The sequence below is a fragment of the Phaethon aethereus genome (genome assembly GCF_964289735.1).
Source record: "Phaethon aethereus genome assembly, chromosome: 18".
NCBI classification, from domain to species: Eukaryota; Metazoa; Chordata; class Aves; order Phaethontiformes; family Phaethontidae; genus Phaethon; species Phaethon aethereus.
The window spans coordinates 7,932,620-7,949,232 of NC_138594.1; the positions used below are offsets into that span (position 1 = coordinate 7,932,620).

Below are 16,613 nucleotides of genomic sequence, written 5' to 3' on the forward strand. Positions count from 1 at the left end.
TGTCTCTGTGACAGCTGTTTGATACTGAAACTTTATCACAAAGACTTGAAGCAAAAAGATGTGGCTTTCCTTGGATGCCCAGTGTCTCTTGACACAGAGAAATGTGCCTGATCTGAAAAATTTGATCTAGATGTCTAGGTTTGAGCACTGCTGAAATGTGAGGAATGTGCAAGACATTTAATTCTAAGTTTTGGTTTGGTCTATTTCTACTGCACCCTATTAAAGCAAAAACCTAGACAAATCACAGCAAGATGGAGTTCATTCATTCACAAAATGGAGTTGGAAACGTTGACAAATATATTTGCAGTGTCCCAGTATGGTTGCTCCATTTCTCTATTTGCAGGGCTTCTATATTGCAGCCTCATCTAATCCAAAGCACAGCATGACTCCTTCCTAGGACTAGTCCCTTCTATCATATTTTTCCCTCCTCTTAAATCCCTTCAATCAGCTTTCAGTAAAATAGAAAATATGTTTTATTACTTATTAAATGTTTTATAATGGAGGCCTGGCTTATCTTCCCTACCTTCTGTCACTGACAAACTTGGATCAACAACTGACAGATATTTGTCCAAAAATATAGATTGAAGCGTATAACAATCCTAGGAGAAGCTTCAAAATATCCAAATCACCCAAACAAGTAGAGGAAAAAATCCCAACACCACAAGTTTAAAAGTTATAGATCACTATAGCAACTCAAAAATATGAAATGTGTGACTTGTGTATTTATTTTTATTAGCTAGGTAAATCTGTGGTGATAATTTTGCTTTTTCAGTTGCAGAATTTGACAATATTAATCTACAGTGTAATAGTCACGGTGTGATATTTCTGTGGTTGTGTTGTGGATTTTTCAGATCACTGCACAGTGTTAAACTGGTATATGGAAGTAATTTGCAGTGCTCAAAATGAAATAACTTAAGGATCAAGTACTATATATGTGCTAATAGGATCCTGGGCCAGGGTCATCAGCCCAGAACCCTGCTACAATTACAGCATTTCTGTGTCACGGCCCATCTAGGCCAACCTCCGCTCTTTCACTAGTCATTTCTCGGCACCTTTCACTGAGCAATTGAATTGTTGACAACTTCAGGTTCCTTACAGGTTTCCATCTACATCCATGTACCTACTTTGAAAGTCCCCTGAATGCCAGCCCGTGCATGTTTTCCCTTTCCTGATAACTTTCCCTTTCATGTCACGGATGAAGTCATGCAAGTTGCGATCTTTCCAAACTGCTGTCTGCAACATAGACTGAAGAGTTTCCTGTCTGCTACGTGCACTGTTCTCATCAGCAAAAGATGAAATAATGTGACTGTCATGTTAATGTTAGTTGGCCTACAACATCTATAACTTCTTTACAGTAGTTCTGTTCCCTCACACTTCGTGTAGTGCCTATTTTTCTATTTGGTATAAACAATTCATTGGTTAGGTATGGTACTTTCTAGCTTCATCTTATTTTCTGTGAAATTCAACATTATGGGTTCTAAAGTGAGTGTTAGGAATGGAATAGCATGAGGTCTGCCCCTTCTCCAGTGGAAAAAAAAATTCCTTTAATGTGCAAGAAGGTCAAACATGCACTATGTGAACTTGTTAAACACATTTATTGAGTTCTTGACAGTAACCAAACACAGTGAATGACCATTATAAACAAGAAAAAAGGCATTCTCTTTTACTTGGCCAGCTCCTGCTTTATCTGTAAAGAAAAGATATCCCTTTCCACCACCAGTTTACAGGATTGAGTGAGTTTGTCCCAGTAATGGATTCAACAGGGAAAATGGAAATTTTAAACTGAGAAATGTTTCAACTGCTTTCTGCTTCTGAGCCCAGCTCCTATTAATTAATGATGGACCATAAAGTGGAGTTAAAGTTATACTAGCTTTAAGTGCATTCCCAATGGCCATTAACTCCCTTAAATTGGCTGTGAACAAATAGATGAAGAAAAAAAAAAAGAAAAACACAAATAATGCAGCCACAAGTAGTAGAGGCTTATTTCAGAAAGGAAAAGTAAAACAAAGCAAGTTTACTAAATTAATTTGTTAAACACATTTATTGAGTTGTTTATAGTAACCAACACAACGTATGACCTGTTGTAAAACAAGAAACAGAAAATGGATCAATTCTGATTTTGGCAAATCCGACTACAGATATGTGACAGAGGGAAATATTTCCATTTCCTTTATATTCTGCAGTGATATATTTACAATACTTATCTCTCAAAGTCTGTCCCTTTTTTAATTAAATAAACAGAAAGATCATAACCTAGAAGTAAGCTTCCTCTACAGTCGTCTTGTTCTGTCTTGTCAGTATCCATTAATGATAGTGAAATAATGAGAGCTTTCCAAGGATTACTTGGCACACAGAACACAAATCCACTTTGATGCTGTACCGAGCCGCCTTTTTCTTTTCTTTTTTTTTTTTTAATTTGAGGGAGGGAGGGAAAAGAGGAAGAATTTCGTATGTACAAAGGCTGAAAAGTCTTTCTTTGTGAAGCTAAATTAGTTCCCGAAAACTGTATCAAAATTGTAATGACATTTACTGTAATACTGTCTTTTTACTTTTTTTTTTAATTACCACTGATCATATGAATGATTTTTTAGTTGCGTTTCCAACATGGCAGCTCTTTTCCAACAGCACGTTTGCACATGCTGTCACGAACCCAAAGAGAGTGAGGTTAGGTGCATTCTAGATTATGTCAATTCACAGTAGTAGCATTCCACTGAGGTTATGGGTTCTGCCTGCTCTGTCTTACTTACTTGAGGAGCCATTCATTTACTGAAAGGAAAGAGAAACAAAACAAAAACAATTATGCTTTAATAAACTTCAAATATGAAACTGGCTGGATTTAACTCTGTATAAGGCATTTAAAATGTCTTGAAAAAGCCAGGAGGTTCAGTTTCCTCCTTTTTGGAAAAGAATTAAGTCTGAATGACTTTTTTTGAAATATTGCAACTCAGTCATCAGCCTTGTTGCTGAAAATGTGTTTTCTTTTCCACCCTTCAGTAGTACTGCTTCATAACCATAGTATTATTGGTAAGAAGGCACTTTTACACCATTATTGCACGTAATACAACTGTGTGTGCATAGGCTAAAAGATGCATAAGACACGTTACAGCTCAGTTGTGAGCCACCAGCTCTGGCAATGTAAGACTCTACCAGCTGGTGACTGGGTTGGTTCATTTGTTTAATATCCATTGCGTAATACAACACTTTCCAGTTTGGGTGTTTGTTATGGTGGTGCACCTCCATTCTTTTGTTTGAGATCTGCTGTCATCAAGACTAGCTCATCCCCCTTTTTCTTTCAAGGTGGGTAAAACAGAGCAGAATGTACTTTTTAAGGTGAGAAGACTTTAAAATGAGGCTAGAAAACTGATGACCTGTCTTATCCACTTTAAAAAAAAAAATTAGATGTCCCAAACTGTTTATGGTCATGCTTTTTCTGCATGTTTCTGGGCAAGTTTCCTCATCCATTTCAAATATGTAATGTTTGACTCATACTATTAGTCCCCCAGATCTGGAGTTTCATCTGTTTTTATTTGTATGCTTTGTTATGCACTTGGGTTTCTCAAAGAAAAGAGTTCAGTGTAGGCATAGAAAGGATTATTTTGGAGGTAGAACGTACCTCTATACTGTAGTTTCTGTGCTCTATTGTTTGGACAATCTTTTCCCTGTAAACTAAAGTTGATATTAGTTCGGATACATCGATTGTTGAGAGGCTGGACTGGTCTGAAATTGTCGCTCATGCTCAGAAATATCTGTGATGGCTGATTCTGGCTTAGCAGTCGTAAAGAATGCATCTATACAAAATACAAAACAAGGATTTTTAGTACTGGTCTTTCATGTAAGTAAAAAACATACAACACTATTAAATAGACTACTTAATAAATGAAAGTTAAACAGAATTTCAGTGATTTTTAGCCAGAGGTGGGTTGAAAAACTAACTTGAGGTAAAACCATTCTTTCTGTGGTCCTCTGTTTTGGAGCACCATTTTAAACGAAAGTAGCTAGTTTTGGTGGAGTAAATGAAAGTGGTATGAGATGTCCTTTGCTGATCAGGAAACAAATGGAATCCACAGTACTGGATGGCAGCAGCTGGTACAGAGAAAATGAACTTGTTGAATAATGAGAGCTAATTTCCTAAGGTTTGTAGCTGTGAGCGTAGCTTCCAGTTGAGAAGACACAGTTTTGGATGATGGTACTCAAGAACAAGGTATGGTCAGTTAGAATGGGCAGGATAACTGACAGATTCACGCTGCTGAATTAAAGAAATTAACGATGTTAAAAAGTGAAATCCTTTCTCCATTGACAGGTCTGTCTTGATACTGTGTGCTGTGTCTATAGTGTTCTTCTGGTAGACTCTGGCCTTCTTTTGAGATGGTTTTACAGATCAGACAGGGAATTACTGACTCATCCAGGATTTTCAGTGTGCCCAGCAGCGGTTGGATGCAAACTACAAGCAGACAGCAATGGTTCTTATGATGACTATGCAACTGTGCAAAAAGCATGTTAATTGGTTCAAGTCAACCAAAACGTTTCAAATTTTGTATGGAAAACTGGAGGGGCAAAAAAAAAAAGCTGCAATTTGTAAATCAGAAACTCTCAAAATATTTTGGTTTAAAAATACAAAAAGAAAATATTTTCCACATCAGTGTGTACGATTTAAGAGGTTTGGTTGTGGCATCTAATGCTTAAATGGGGAAATCCAGTAGCTGAGTTTTACATACTTAAAATCTTTAATAGCTTCCAGGGAAAACTTGTGCATTACTTTTTGAGTCTGAGCACACAATGTAATTAGTAAGTATTCCATGAAATCAATTTGCAGCACTAATAGTGGAGGATGTAACTAACCAGTAAAGCATGACAAGGAGTAAGTATCATGAGATTATAACCTGTAGGTACTAGCATAGTCTCCAAAAATATTCTAATCCTTTTTTTGTACATTAATGTTGTAACTAAAAATGTTGCTTGTAGGAAAATCTTCAGGTGTCCTGCTTGAAAAGTTCAGAATGAACAGCATGTCTGCCTGCCCTCAGCTGTGTCCTTCTCACAAATTACCCATTTAGAAAAGAAACCAAGTGTTTTCTCTGTATCTAGGAAAAATTGGACAGAAGGACTATCACAAAGATAAAACATCTCTCACTTTTTTTAAAGTCATCTTATTTAGAATGTTAATATGATTTTTAAATCCCAAAGTAATATTTAGGGTTGTTTTATAATTCCTCATTTAATTTCTCAGGCCAGATTGCTCTGCTGCATGCTTGGGACAGGCAGATGGTGGTTCAAGTATTCCTTTGGGATTCTAGTACGCAAGAGAATAGTTTTTAGTTCAGCTCACAGCTCTGTAGGCAACTCACTGATGGAAGCTCTGGAGAAGAATGTAATTGGTGTTAAATTTGCTGTTTTCTCATGTTAGGCCTTGGATTGTAAGCGAGTCATACAGAAATGTAGTCTTTATGGCTTTTTCACTGATGTGTTTAGTCAACAGCATAATTTTGATTATGAAATGAATAGCATTTTCTTTTATGTAATTTATCCTGCTTCTTTCTAATAGGGGCTTCCATTTTTCAATCTGATTTTTCTGAAGACATTTGTATTGTCTGTCCTGTCATCTTATTCTATACCAGAAAGCACTAGCTGATTTTTTTCAAGGAGGACCCATATATTGGATCTCTGTCACATTAATGTGCTATTGATGTGTGTTTAAATGGCCACGTGTCACTGACAATTTGTCTGTTTCTTTCTGACCTAAGACTGGCCTATGTTATACTTAACTGAGGTTAAGTATATTAATTATTTTTGTACTACACCGCTACATTTTTTCTAGAATCACCATATTTCTATTCATAGTGTTATAATTTAGTTTGGAAAAGACCACTGGAAACCATTTGGTTCAAGCCCCCACTGAAAGTAGAATCACAGAATTGTTTAGGTTGGAAAATACTTTTAAGATCATGAAGTCCAACTGTTAACCTAGCACTGCTAACTCCACCACTAAACCACGTCCCTAAGCACCACATCTACACATCTTTTAAATACCTACAGGGATAGTGACTTGAGCACTTCCCTGGGCAGCCTGTTCGAATGCTTGACAACTCTTTCTGTGAAGAAATTTTTCCTAATATCCAATCTAAACCTCCCCTGGTGCGACTTGGGGCTAGTTTCTCTCATCCTATCACTTGTTACTTGGGAGAAGAGACCTACGCCCACCTCACTACAACCTCCTTTCAGGTAGTTGCAGAGAGCAATAAGGTCTCCCAGAGCCTTTTTTTCTCCAGGCTAAACCACCCCAGTTCCCTTAGCTGCTCCTCAGAAGATGCATGCTGTAGACCCTTCACCAGCTTTGTTTGCCTTTTAGACATGCTCCAGCACCTCAGTGTCCTTCTTGTAATGAGGGGCCCAAAACAACACAGTATTCAAGGTGTGGCCTCACCAGTGCTGAGTACAGGGGGACGATCACTGCCCTAGACTTGCTGGCCACACTATTTCTGATATAAGCCAGGATGTTACTAGCCTTTTTGGTTATCTGGCCACGTTGCTGGCTCATAGTCAGCTGGCTGTCAACCAACACCTCCCAGGTCCTTTTCTGCTGGGCAGATTTCCAGCCACTCTTCCTCAAGCCTGTAGCATTGTACGGGGTTGTTGTGACCCAAGTGCAGGACCTGGCACTGAGCCTTGTTGAACCTCATGCAGTTAGCCTCAGTCCATGGATCCAGTAGGGCCCACCTCAAAGTACGTATCTGTGGTATAGGTACTTAAGGAGCTCTAAATAGTTAACATTTTTATTTTGGCAAAATAGTCTTCAATGCTTCTGCAAACTATAAATTGCAGGCAGAGATCCTTACAGCAAAAGGTTGAATCTGATTTTGTATGTAAAGCTACAAATATATATGTTTAAAATATTCTTTTGTACCTATTCTAGATCAAGTAATTTTTAATTATTTTTACCTGCATCCTTGTTATGTAGACAGGTTTGTTCATTATTATCCAGCTTGCTGTTTCATAGCAGGGTGGAATTGTCATTGACCCATCATATGTAATGAAACTAGAGGTCTCTGGATAAAGTTCCTCAATATTAAGCCCCTGTAGTAAGTATGCATCATCTGGAAAATAAAGGAGGAAAACAATTGAGATAAAACAACAGCTTCACAAAAAAATATCCCACCCTTTTTTACATACAAACCTTATTTGAGAACATCATCATCGGTTTTACGGAAATATGAAGTGTAATGAATGTATATTTCTGAATGCTCTGGCAGTTTGGACAAGAACAAGTAACATGAATTCACTAATTATGCTTAGGTTGAGTTCTACTCTTAGATACCCATGCACACCTTCTGTGAGTTTAGCACAAGCATTCACAGCGAAACTCTGAATCTCGTTTAAGAACTGGAGTTAAGAGCTTCTTGAAGTTGCAGTTACTGATTTAGATGCAGCAGTCTTCAGAGAATGTCGACTTACCATATTTTGGAGTGATTAACAATTTTTGCTCAACAAACCCTTGGGAAGGCCAAGGGTGTTAAAACTTAATTTCCCTTTTACCACAGGAGGAAGTTAAGGTTAATGCATGATAATAAAGCTGCTCAACGAAGCCTGTTGGCCTTTCATGTGCACAGTGGGGTGGATGCAGTGCAAGCTCACTCAGAATGCTAAAACTGTGGTGGAAAAGTATGCTGGAGAGCAGTTTTCTAGGGTCCCTGCTTTTATTGTAAGTCTCTCTGGGAATTAATGAGGTATCGCTCTGCAGCAGAATTCACTCTCTGGACATGTACCAAAATATAATGAGATATGGTTATATCTTTTATAAAATTCATCAAAGTTCCTCAGCCTTTTCTATACTATGTGCATTATTTCCCTTGTGTAATGCTGGCCCTACAATATTTTTGGCAGTGCTGTCAAAACCGGAGCTCAGATTTTCCTGCCAATTCTTAGGCTACAGGAGTTCCCTAATAGGGGGAATACTCAGGGATATACACACTTCTGATATGCTACTGCTATCACCTATCTTGGAGAAAGCTGGGCTGGTTACGAACTGTAACATTGTGAAATCTCTTTGCATGCTTTCCCTTGCATGTAGTGTGTTCAATGTGGTTCATTTGCAGAGTGAGTACTAAAATGTGGGCAAAGCAAGCTGCATATTTAGGTGTGTTTCCCCTTTCAATACACAACAGGAACTGGCATTGATTTTAATGGAAGGTAAGGAAGATAGTACAAAGACGACAGTGCTCAGATGAAAGAAAAATGTTCAAAGTGCATCTTTTAAGTCAATGTCAATAATTCAGGCATTTCTGTTGGGATCTCTGTTTTTCACGTACCATTCACTGTAAGTTTAAACAGTTTTGGGTTTGGTGGGTTGTTGTTGTTGTTCTTTTTGTGGGTTTAAAATTTAAAGACAAAATGTTCCTTAGCCATTGGGAAAAGATTATAAATGGAACCAAGGAAAGAAATATGAACGATCAAGGAAGTGTATAAGAACTAAAAAAAGAGAAGAGTAATTTAACTTGAATTTAACATATTATAGCTGAAGGACAAAGCTTAGATGAGCAAAACACTTGTCTCATACTATCTAATGGATAAGAAGGAGACTCTGCAGGCTACTCTTTTGGGTAACAGAAAATAAAAGAACACAGGCAAAGCGAATGTGACCTTTTTTTTATATTGACATAGTGCAGACAGTATGCTACAGGCTTCTGGGGTAGCAATATTAGTGGCTACAGCATCAGTTAAAAGTGTCAAGGTGAGAGTGTAATATTTACACCAGATTGACCAGTGCCTTACAGGTATTTCATATTTAAAATGTGTTTGTTATTTTATAAAATGAAAGGACAGGCCCAGGTTATAAGTTTGTCAGAAATACAGCCTTCTGCCATGTTCTTGCACTTTGGTATTGCCATACTGTACAGCTGGATCTTCAAGTAGAGGGGAAAGTACTATTAGCGTCTTGTAGTGGCTGACTGTCACCTTTTTTAACATGGTCAGCCTTCACTGTCCTATGGCCTGGGATGCAGAGTCTTTTGAAGCCAGAAGTTTCCAGAGAAAAGTGTAAAATCATTGCTACAGTATTGAAGTCAAGATGCTGTTAAATTTTAACAGCTAGAGATGACTGAATACACCTGTGTCCTATTCATTAAAAACATTGTTTGCAGTGCAGCAGTAATTTTGCTAGAATTACATGAGAGGAGAATGAATGCATTTTTTCAAGCCAGTGCCTGTTTTCAATGAGTCGTTGCACATTTCTTCCCTTTCCCATGTGAACATCCTGTTCATTATTTATGAACCATGGAGAGTGGTGTGTTAGCTCCAACAGGCATGGAGTCAGTCAGAATAGATAGTTTCAAACTCTAAGGACCAAATGTGCTTTGTCACGTAAATATTGACTTTGGCTGGGCTAAAATGATTTAAAATCATTAAAGGTAGAATTTGCCCTGAAATGTTTGCTATGAGATGGAAAGCTACCTAAAGATTTATACAGATGAAGAATATTGATTATATATATTAAAAAAAATATATGTTATGTATAAAAAATGTTTTTTGTGTGCCACATTCTAGCTGACTAACGTGTATTCAGAACAGTGCACACATTATTAACACTAGTGCTACTTATCAAACGGAAGGTACAGAAACAGATTTACTGCTGGCATTAGTGCAGGTAATCGTGGGGTTTTTGGAGTTGCCTCACACTGCTTTAATGGAGAATGTAATTCATTATTTTTATATGGCCTTGCAGCTTTTGTGTGTGGATTTACAGTGTTGAGTTATTCTCGGAACACAATAACACTCCGGGCGTGGAATATGGCATGCTAACAGTATGGGAGCAGCGTGGGGCACGGTCCCGCTGCTCATTCAGGCAAGCCTGATATATGTCAGTGCTCTCAAAACCAGCAGAGGTGCTCTCCTTAGCCTTACTGATCAACTGCTAGGTTACCTTGTTTGCATACTGAGGACCTACAAAATGTGTGGCCATCTCCCCCACCAGCACCCAGCAGTGGAGTGGTTTGCCTGGTTCATTGCCTCTGCCTTCACTTAGAATACATTTAGGAGAGACAGCGAATTATGTTAGGTGTCAAAATCCATCGGCTGTGATTAATGGGAAACTGAAGGGAAATATCACTTCGGGAGAATGGGAAGATAGAGGTGAATGAAATAATGAAATAAAAGATTTTGGCTAAGTAAAAGCAGCATTTATTCATGTCTGTATATGGGTTGTATTCCCCTGGGAAGTCAGGTGACTCCGTGAGAATGGCCTGAGAGGACAACAGAAATACTGGTTGTCAACATTTTTCCCATGCTCTGCTGTTTCCCTTTCCTCACATTTTGATAAAGGTTTCCTATTCTGGAACTGAAGCAGAACTTGTGGGTTTGCACTAATACTAGACTGCAACTCTTTAGTGTCTTGTCCCTTATTATATTTATTGCAAGTAGGTAGTTCAAAATAGTCAAAATCACCATGTGTGATCTCTTGCCAGTAATAAACTCCCTTTAATAAACCCATTCAGCCTTTACTAGATTCTCAGCATCATTCCTATCTACAGCCCACATTCTGTTTATCTTGATCTGCTTGTGCCTTAGGGTGATTTCTGAACTCTTCTATACAAATTAGATTTTTATTAAATTTCATATTCATTTACATAAAGGCCTTGACTCTGACAATTTTCTTAGCAAATGATGGAAATTCTCTTCTTTTATCCCTAGTTTTGTAATAGGCGTGTGGGGTCTGATTTTGCAGCAAATTCTATGTATGTTCTCTTTAAAACAATAGTATCTATAGGGAATATATTATTTACCGAATGAAGGAAGGTTCATTTGAGTTTGAAGTTCACATCATGATAATCCAAAGAGGGAAAGTACAGCTCTAACTAGATTAGATTTACAGGGTAAGGAAAGTAGAGGTCCTTAGCTTTTTAAGCCTGAAACAGAGTTTCTCCATTTACCAGCCTTCACAAGTCACTTAGACCCAGGCTGACAGAGACTCATTTTGAATACCTGAGGTCAGTCCCTTGGGGCCTGGTTTGAGACTGCTGAGCTTCTGCTGCTTGTGACAGGAACTGCAAGAGTTCAGTCCTTCAGAGAATGCGCTGAAACATGAACCTTGAGAGATTAATAGTCTCTTATTTCCAGTGATCTGAATCTTAAGCTTTTTTTCAGGATAATCACTTAAAATTAAAATACATTATTTACTTGTACACTATCTATAAAATAGCTAAAGATTGAATTTGGGGAAATTCAGAATTTTACAGTGCTTCTGCCTAGCTGAACATGTGCTAGTATTTTGGTGGAGAATGACAAGCCCGAATTTTCATGTGGAATTTTGGGAATCTAAACTGTTACTTCTTTCCAATGTTAAGCAAGCACTGAATGAAAGCTAATGTAGCATAACTGTTTTGAAAGAAAGCTAGCTTATGCCCTCAAATGTCATACTTAAAGAAGAATATTAAAGGAGTTTTTCTTTAGAGATATTCACATAGCTGTTTAGAGATATTCACTTCTGACTAAAGCCTGTTTGAAAGAATACTTGTTTCAACTAGTTCACAGCAGATTCTTTGGGCTGTGATAACAGAATAAAATAAGCATTTAAAATTCCTTGGGGTCCACTTTACTTCACTGTACCCATTAATATCTAAGAGTAGAAATTCCCCCTTTAATGCATTTTGCCCATGGAAATGTCATGCAGCAGCAGAGATAGCTCTTAATTTTGTTGCTGTTCTTTTAAAAAAGTGCTTTAGTTATGTTTCTAACTGTCCTGACTCTGAACCTGCACTCCACTTGTCATTCGCTCCACGCTTCTATTGAGCACACTGGGACTGGTCATTTTGTCAGCAGACTGCCGAATATTGACTTCAGGAGTGGACCCCTAAAGCACAAGCTAAAAAGCTCCAGCTGCTAAAGGCAGAACAGAAATCCTCGCAATGTAAGAGGTAAAATTAGTTTTCAGCAATGATGCTATAATCCATCACGCAAGACAACTGCAAAATTACTTTCAATAACACTTTCACGTTCCCAATTTACACTAAAGAATTCCTAGTCAATACTTGTTACTACAGTAAGTAGCCCAGTGCCCTGCAGAATATTATGTGCACTGTATCTCCCAAGGATTTAATTTTAACAGATAAACTTGCTAGTGGTAACAATAGTTTAAAACAGTTCCGTTAATAATTGATTTTGCAGCCTGTGTTATGTGCTCATCTTCATGTGAAATTTCATTTAGTAAACCCAAATTACGTGTGATTGGAATTGCATTTTTCTTCTAAAGAGGCAAAACAACCAATGAAAGGTTGGAGGATGCTGTCAACTCTAGAGAGGAGGAGTACCTATATGTAAGCACAGTGTACATATGAAATATTTTGTATTGGGAAGGTATGCTTGCCTGCTGGTGTGGGCGATGGTTGCATGCTCACTCATGCAACAAGAGAAAGATGCTGCCGGTGCCTTCCCACCCTGCAGAGCTGTATATCCCTAATCATGGCCTCTCCTCTGCTCCAAGCCACCACGAATTGTCCAGTCTTTGCTCTGCTGGCCAGCCATTGTAGCCAAGGGGTACAAAAAAGGCTGTGACACTCATGTAAATGCATGAGATACAGTTGCTGTGATGGGAAAAATGAGGCAGGAGTCGTCTTCTCTTATTCAGGGTGTGAGACCTGGCAGGTCTGTGTGTCTGTATGTGGGGGAAAGCAGCTTCCTTAGTGGTTCAGTCAGAGATCTTCTGGCCAGACAGAAGCCATGAATATATAATTTGGGAGTAAAAGAGCCTGAAAAAGCACATACAGCCACAACGATAACTTCCCGTCTCCAGGCTGCTGCAGTAGCACTGGTAGGCAGAAAGCTCTTACAGAACAATATTGCTGTGTTTTTGCAAGGAATCAAGACAGGCAGTTTAAAAACTGGGATAATTTCCCACTTCTTCCATGCAGAGAAGACAACATTTCACACTGATAGAACAATCTCGAAAAAATGTTCTGAGGGGGAACCCTCTGTCACATTCCTTTCTATAGGTATCATGGAGAACAGAGGTTTATCGTAATAGAGGCCTCTTCTTTGGACTAAAGATGTACCAAGATTTGTTAACTGTAAGGTAAAATTAGAGAAACATCAGTGGGAAGAAAGGTGTGTGTTATAGGAGAGGACAAGGAACTATCTACTTCAGAATGGGGTTGGATTTGCTCTGTTGTTCAAATTCTATGTTGTATGGCAAGACAAAATCTTTCTAGTGCTCTCTTGTTCAGGAATTGGTGGGTAAAATTCTGTGCTTTCACTTTATGTCTCAAATCTACACTTTTTCTTTTTACAATCCTGACACTGAAGGGAGGGGGAAAAGATGGAGTCCAGGGGAAGAAATCAGACTGTGTACTTCAGGAATGCGTACAGAAATCTTTCCAAACCTTTCCATCATAAACCTGAAGTTCAGTGACTTTCGTTGAAGTTAAATGGACATTTAAGATCTCTGGAGTTTCAGATGCAAAGTTTTTCAAGTAACAGTATGTTGCTGTGGAGTATATAGTACAATATATTTAATTTAGAGAGATGTAAACTGAGGCAAACCCTAGTAGAATTGTAAACCAAATCCTGGAGTCCTGACAACCAGTCTCATTCCTGTTATCATGAACAGCTCTCTCCCAGCTTTCATAAACAAAAGCAAAATCAATGAAGTTTATGAAAAATGTTAAGTCATTGTTTGCAGAATAATAAACAAAGGCTGAGTTTTACAATTCTTTCTTTATTTTTTCCAGTCTGCTGTGTACTTTCAGAAAAAGTTAAATTCTGATATAGTTTAACTTATTTTATTAACTTAATGGCTGCTTAGAATTCAAGTGAACATTTGACAAAGGGAATAAGGTTTTCAGGAGAAGAGCTTTAATTCATTCCATTGAGATATATGTATTTTTCATCACTTTTTCTAAACTAGCCTAATTTTCACTGACATTTAAGCTCCAATTTTCCACAAGTTCAATATACTAACATGGAATTATTGAGCATTATCAGTTAAAGGCTTTCCAAATGTGAATACAGAAAATGTACATGCTATTTTAATGACCTCTTTATATAGCCATTAAATGCAACAATAGTTGAATAGAAATGCCATAACTTTTCTGTACAAAGAGAAAGCATTAATGAATACTAAATCCACAGTTAATGATGCAGCATCTTGACATAACTTGATTTGATATAATCCAGGCTGCTCCGCATGTTACTTTTATTGCTAGCAGTAGGCAGTTTCTCCCAAGTAGTCTGTGTGAATACAGTATATGTATGTGTTAAGTATAATTTCATTAATTTATTACTTGTTCAAACATAAAATAGCCTTTGAAGTTCAAAATTCATTTGATAAACTGATGACCTTTCTAGATTTTTCACGTTCCCAAGTTTATCATGTGGAGTTGCTGGCAATGCAAACTTGGTAATTTTTGCCCATAATGAAGTGCCTCTTGTTTCAGTGGATCACTAAATATGTTATTTGATACTAAAAGCATGCAGCTGTTAGACATAGTAAACTAAAAGAAACTTACTTTTATACGTTATTCTCGTTATGGTGTCTCTGTTAAGCATACGATTTAGAAACGGATTTGATGATTCAGATACCTACAGAAGAGAAAATACGCAATGTCAAAAATCTTTTCACAGACACTTCCTTTCTGGAAATGTAGCTGTTTTGTGTGTACACACACATGCACACACACACTCACTCCCTCCCTCCCGCCACCCCTCCAAACAGTTTCTGTCTTTTTTTCACTGTTGTGGGAAGAGGAAATAGTTACTTGCATATTTTTCTAACAAAAGTTATTAGAAAGTTGGTATCTAAAAAGAAATCTAAAAAAATGGGGATGGGAGAACAAGATTAATAGAAATTAATGTCTGAATACAAGTGCAAAACCAGTTTCTTTTCCTCTAACAGCTTTTATTTTGTTTGCAGGTGGTTAATGTAACCAGGCAGGATTTCCATATAGTATTCTATTATTTTTCTATTTATTGAGAAATATACTTTCCTTGCAGCAGACTATTTAGATTGCAAATAAAATCTGCCTTCCCTTTGTTTTACAGACAGGTATGAAATGCCTAAATTTCACCCATATGGTCTCCCAAGTATGTATACATACACATAAAATGTTCAGTCTACATTAATATGAGCATACCTGAAGAGGATTTAGAGGAAAAATGACAGAGGGCTTAGAAGCATTGCTGTTGTGTTGTGGTTTTTTGGGGGGATGTAGAGTGTATGTACTTTACAAACAATATAATTGTTGATTATTCAAGTCAGACCGCTGGGTCATTTTCGATGAAAAAAGGTAACCTAAATATCTTTCTTAAATGTTATACTTATATGAAAGGGCAATATTCTCATCTAATTATTCACTATGCTCTGTGAAATGCATATTTTAATTCTGAGGTTAATGCTTTGTCAGGAACTTTACCTTATGAAATGGGATTAGAGAGTACTAGAGGGAATTAATAGATACCCAATACGTAAGTTCTGATGATGAAATCTGTTTATTTCAGCATGAAGCACTTATTCAGAAACACATGCTTTTTTAGACCGATGAAACAGAGATACATCATGGCAGAAATTAACAACACTTTTGGAAGAAGTGCATTCTTCATAGAAAGTGAGAGAAAAGGTGTCTCCAGTGTAATTAGGGAGGTTTGAGTAAACTATTAAGTCTTGAGTTCAATGCTAGATCCCTGTAATTTATAGATGGTAACTATGCATCTTGAATGCAACAGGATGGAGACTAAAATATGACAAAATATTCACATGTCTTTCTAGCTCTGTGAAATGGAAGATATAAAGTGTTATACTTTTAATGTTGTTTCAGTTTTGATAGTTTAAGATGTTTTAAGTAACACTGTGGGTAAACCTTAATTTGCTGACTTTGAAACATTAGCATGTGTCCAAAGAGCAAACATGCCCTCTTTTCCAGGGTCTCCACCTACTAGGACAGATTTACTTTTAATTGAGTGAATAACATTTCATGAAGAAATACCAAATCTGCAAAATCAGTAACTTTTGTCATAGCCATTAAAGTGTTACGAGTGATGTTTGTGATATAAGGATTTCCTGCCCCCCCATCCCTTTTCATTTTTCTTACATTACATTGTAAATACTTTGGGGTAGAGATTGTGTGTTCAGTTCCTAGGATAACACTGTCTCTGGATTCCAGATCAGAGCCTCTAGGTTGCTATAGTATAATGAGGAGTCTAATTCCTAGATTTGCAGCTCATGGGAAAAGAAGTCTATTATCTGTATATCAGGTATTGATAGTGCTGAATACTTACTTTCATAAATATGGAAACTACCACCAACCCATTAGGACTCTTTGCAGCTTCTGTGACATTTGTGTACAGCTCATGGTTATAGTGGATTAGTTGAACCTAGAAAACAGAGATAGGAAAGATTACAATTAAATGGTAGAAAATCATACCGTACAGTGTTTGCAAATACTCTCTATACACCAATTGGTTTGGATTAGGATCCCATCTATGTTTAGGATACCTTGTAACAGTGCAATTTTTCAGAGGTTTGCAACACACATGATTTTAATAATTTCAGTCACCATCTGGCTCCAACTGGCACAGCACCAGCATGTTTTCTTCTAAATTGCCAGTAAGTGAATTTACCCACATCAAGTTATGAA

The 16,613-nt window shown here is 37.4% G+C and overlaps 1 protein-coding gene across 1 annotated transcript in view; it reads right to left on the reverse strand.

Moving 5' to 3' along the window:
- Positions 1 to 2,389: 2,389 nt before the first annotated feature.
- The window catches only part of CA10 (carbonic anhydrase 10), a 203,015-nt gene continuing 188,791 nt past the window's right edge, over positions 2,390 to 16,613 (reverse strand). Inside the window, exons 5-9 of the mRNA XM_082008312.1 lie at positions 16,255 to 16,350; positions 14,490 to 14,562; positions 6,937 to 7,091; positions 3,614 to 3,788; positions 2,390 to 2,766 (exon numbers count right to left, since the gene is read on the reverse strand). Coding sequence (XP_081864438.1) covers positions 2,744 to 2,766; positions 3,614 to 3,788; positions 6,937 to 7,091; positions 14,490 to 14,562; positions 16,255 to 16,350 — 522 coding nt within the window. The 3' untranslated portion in view covers positions 2,390 to 2,743. The remainder of the gene's footprint in view (positions 2,767 to 3,613; positions 3,789 to 6,936; positions 7,092 to 14,489; positions 14,563 to 16,254; positions 16,351 to 16,613) is intronic.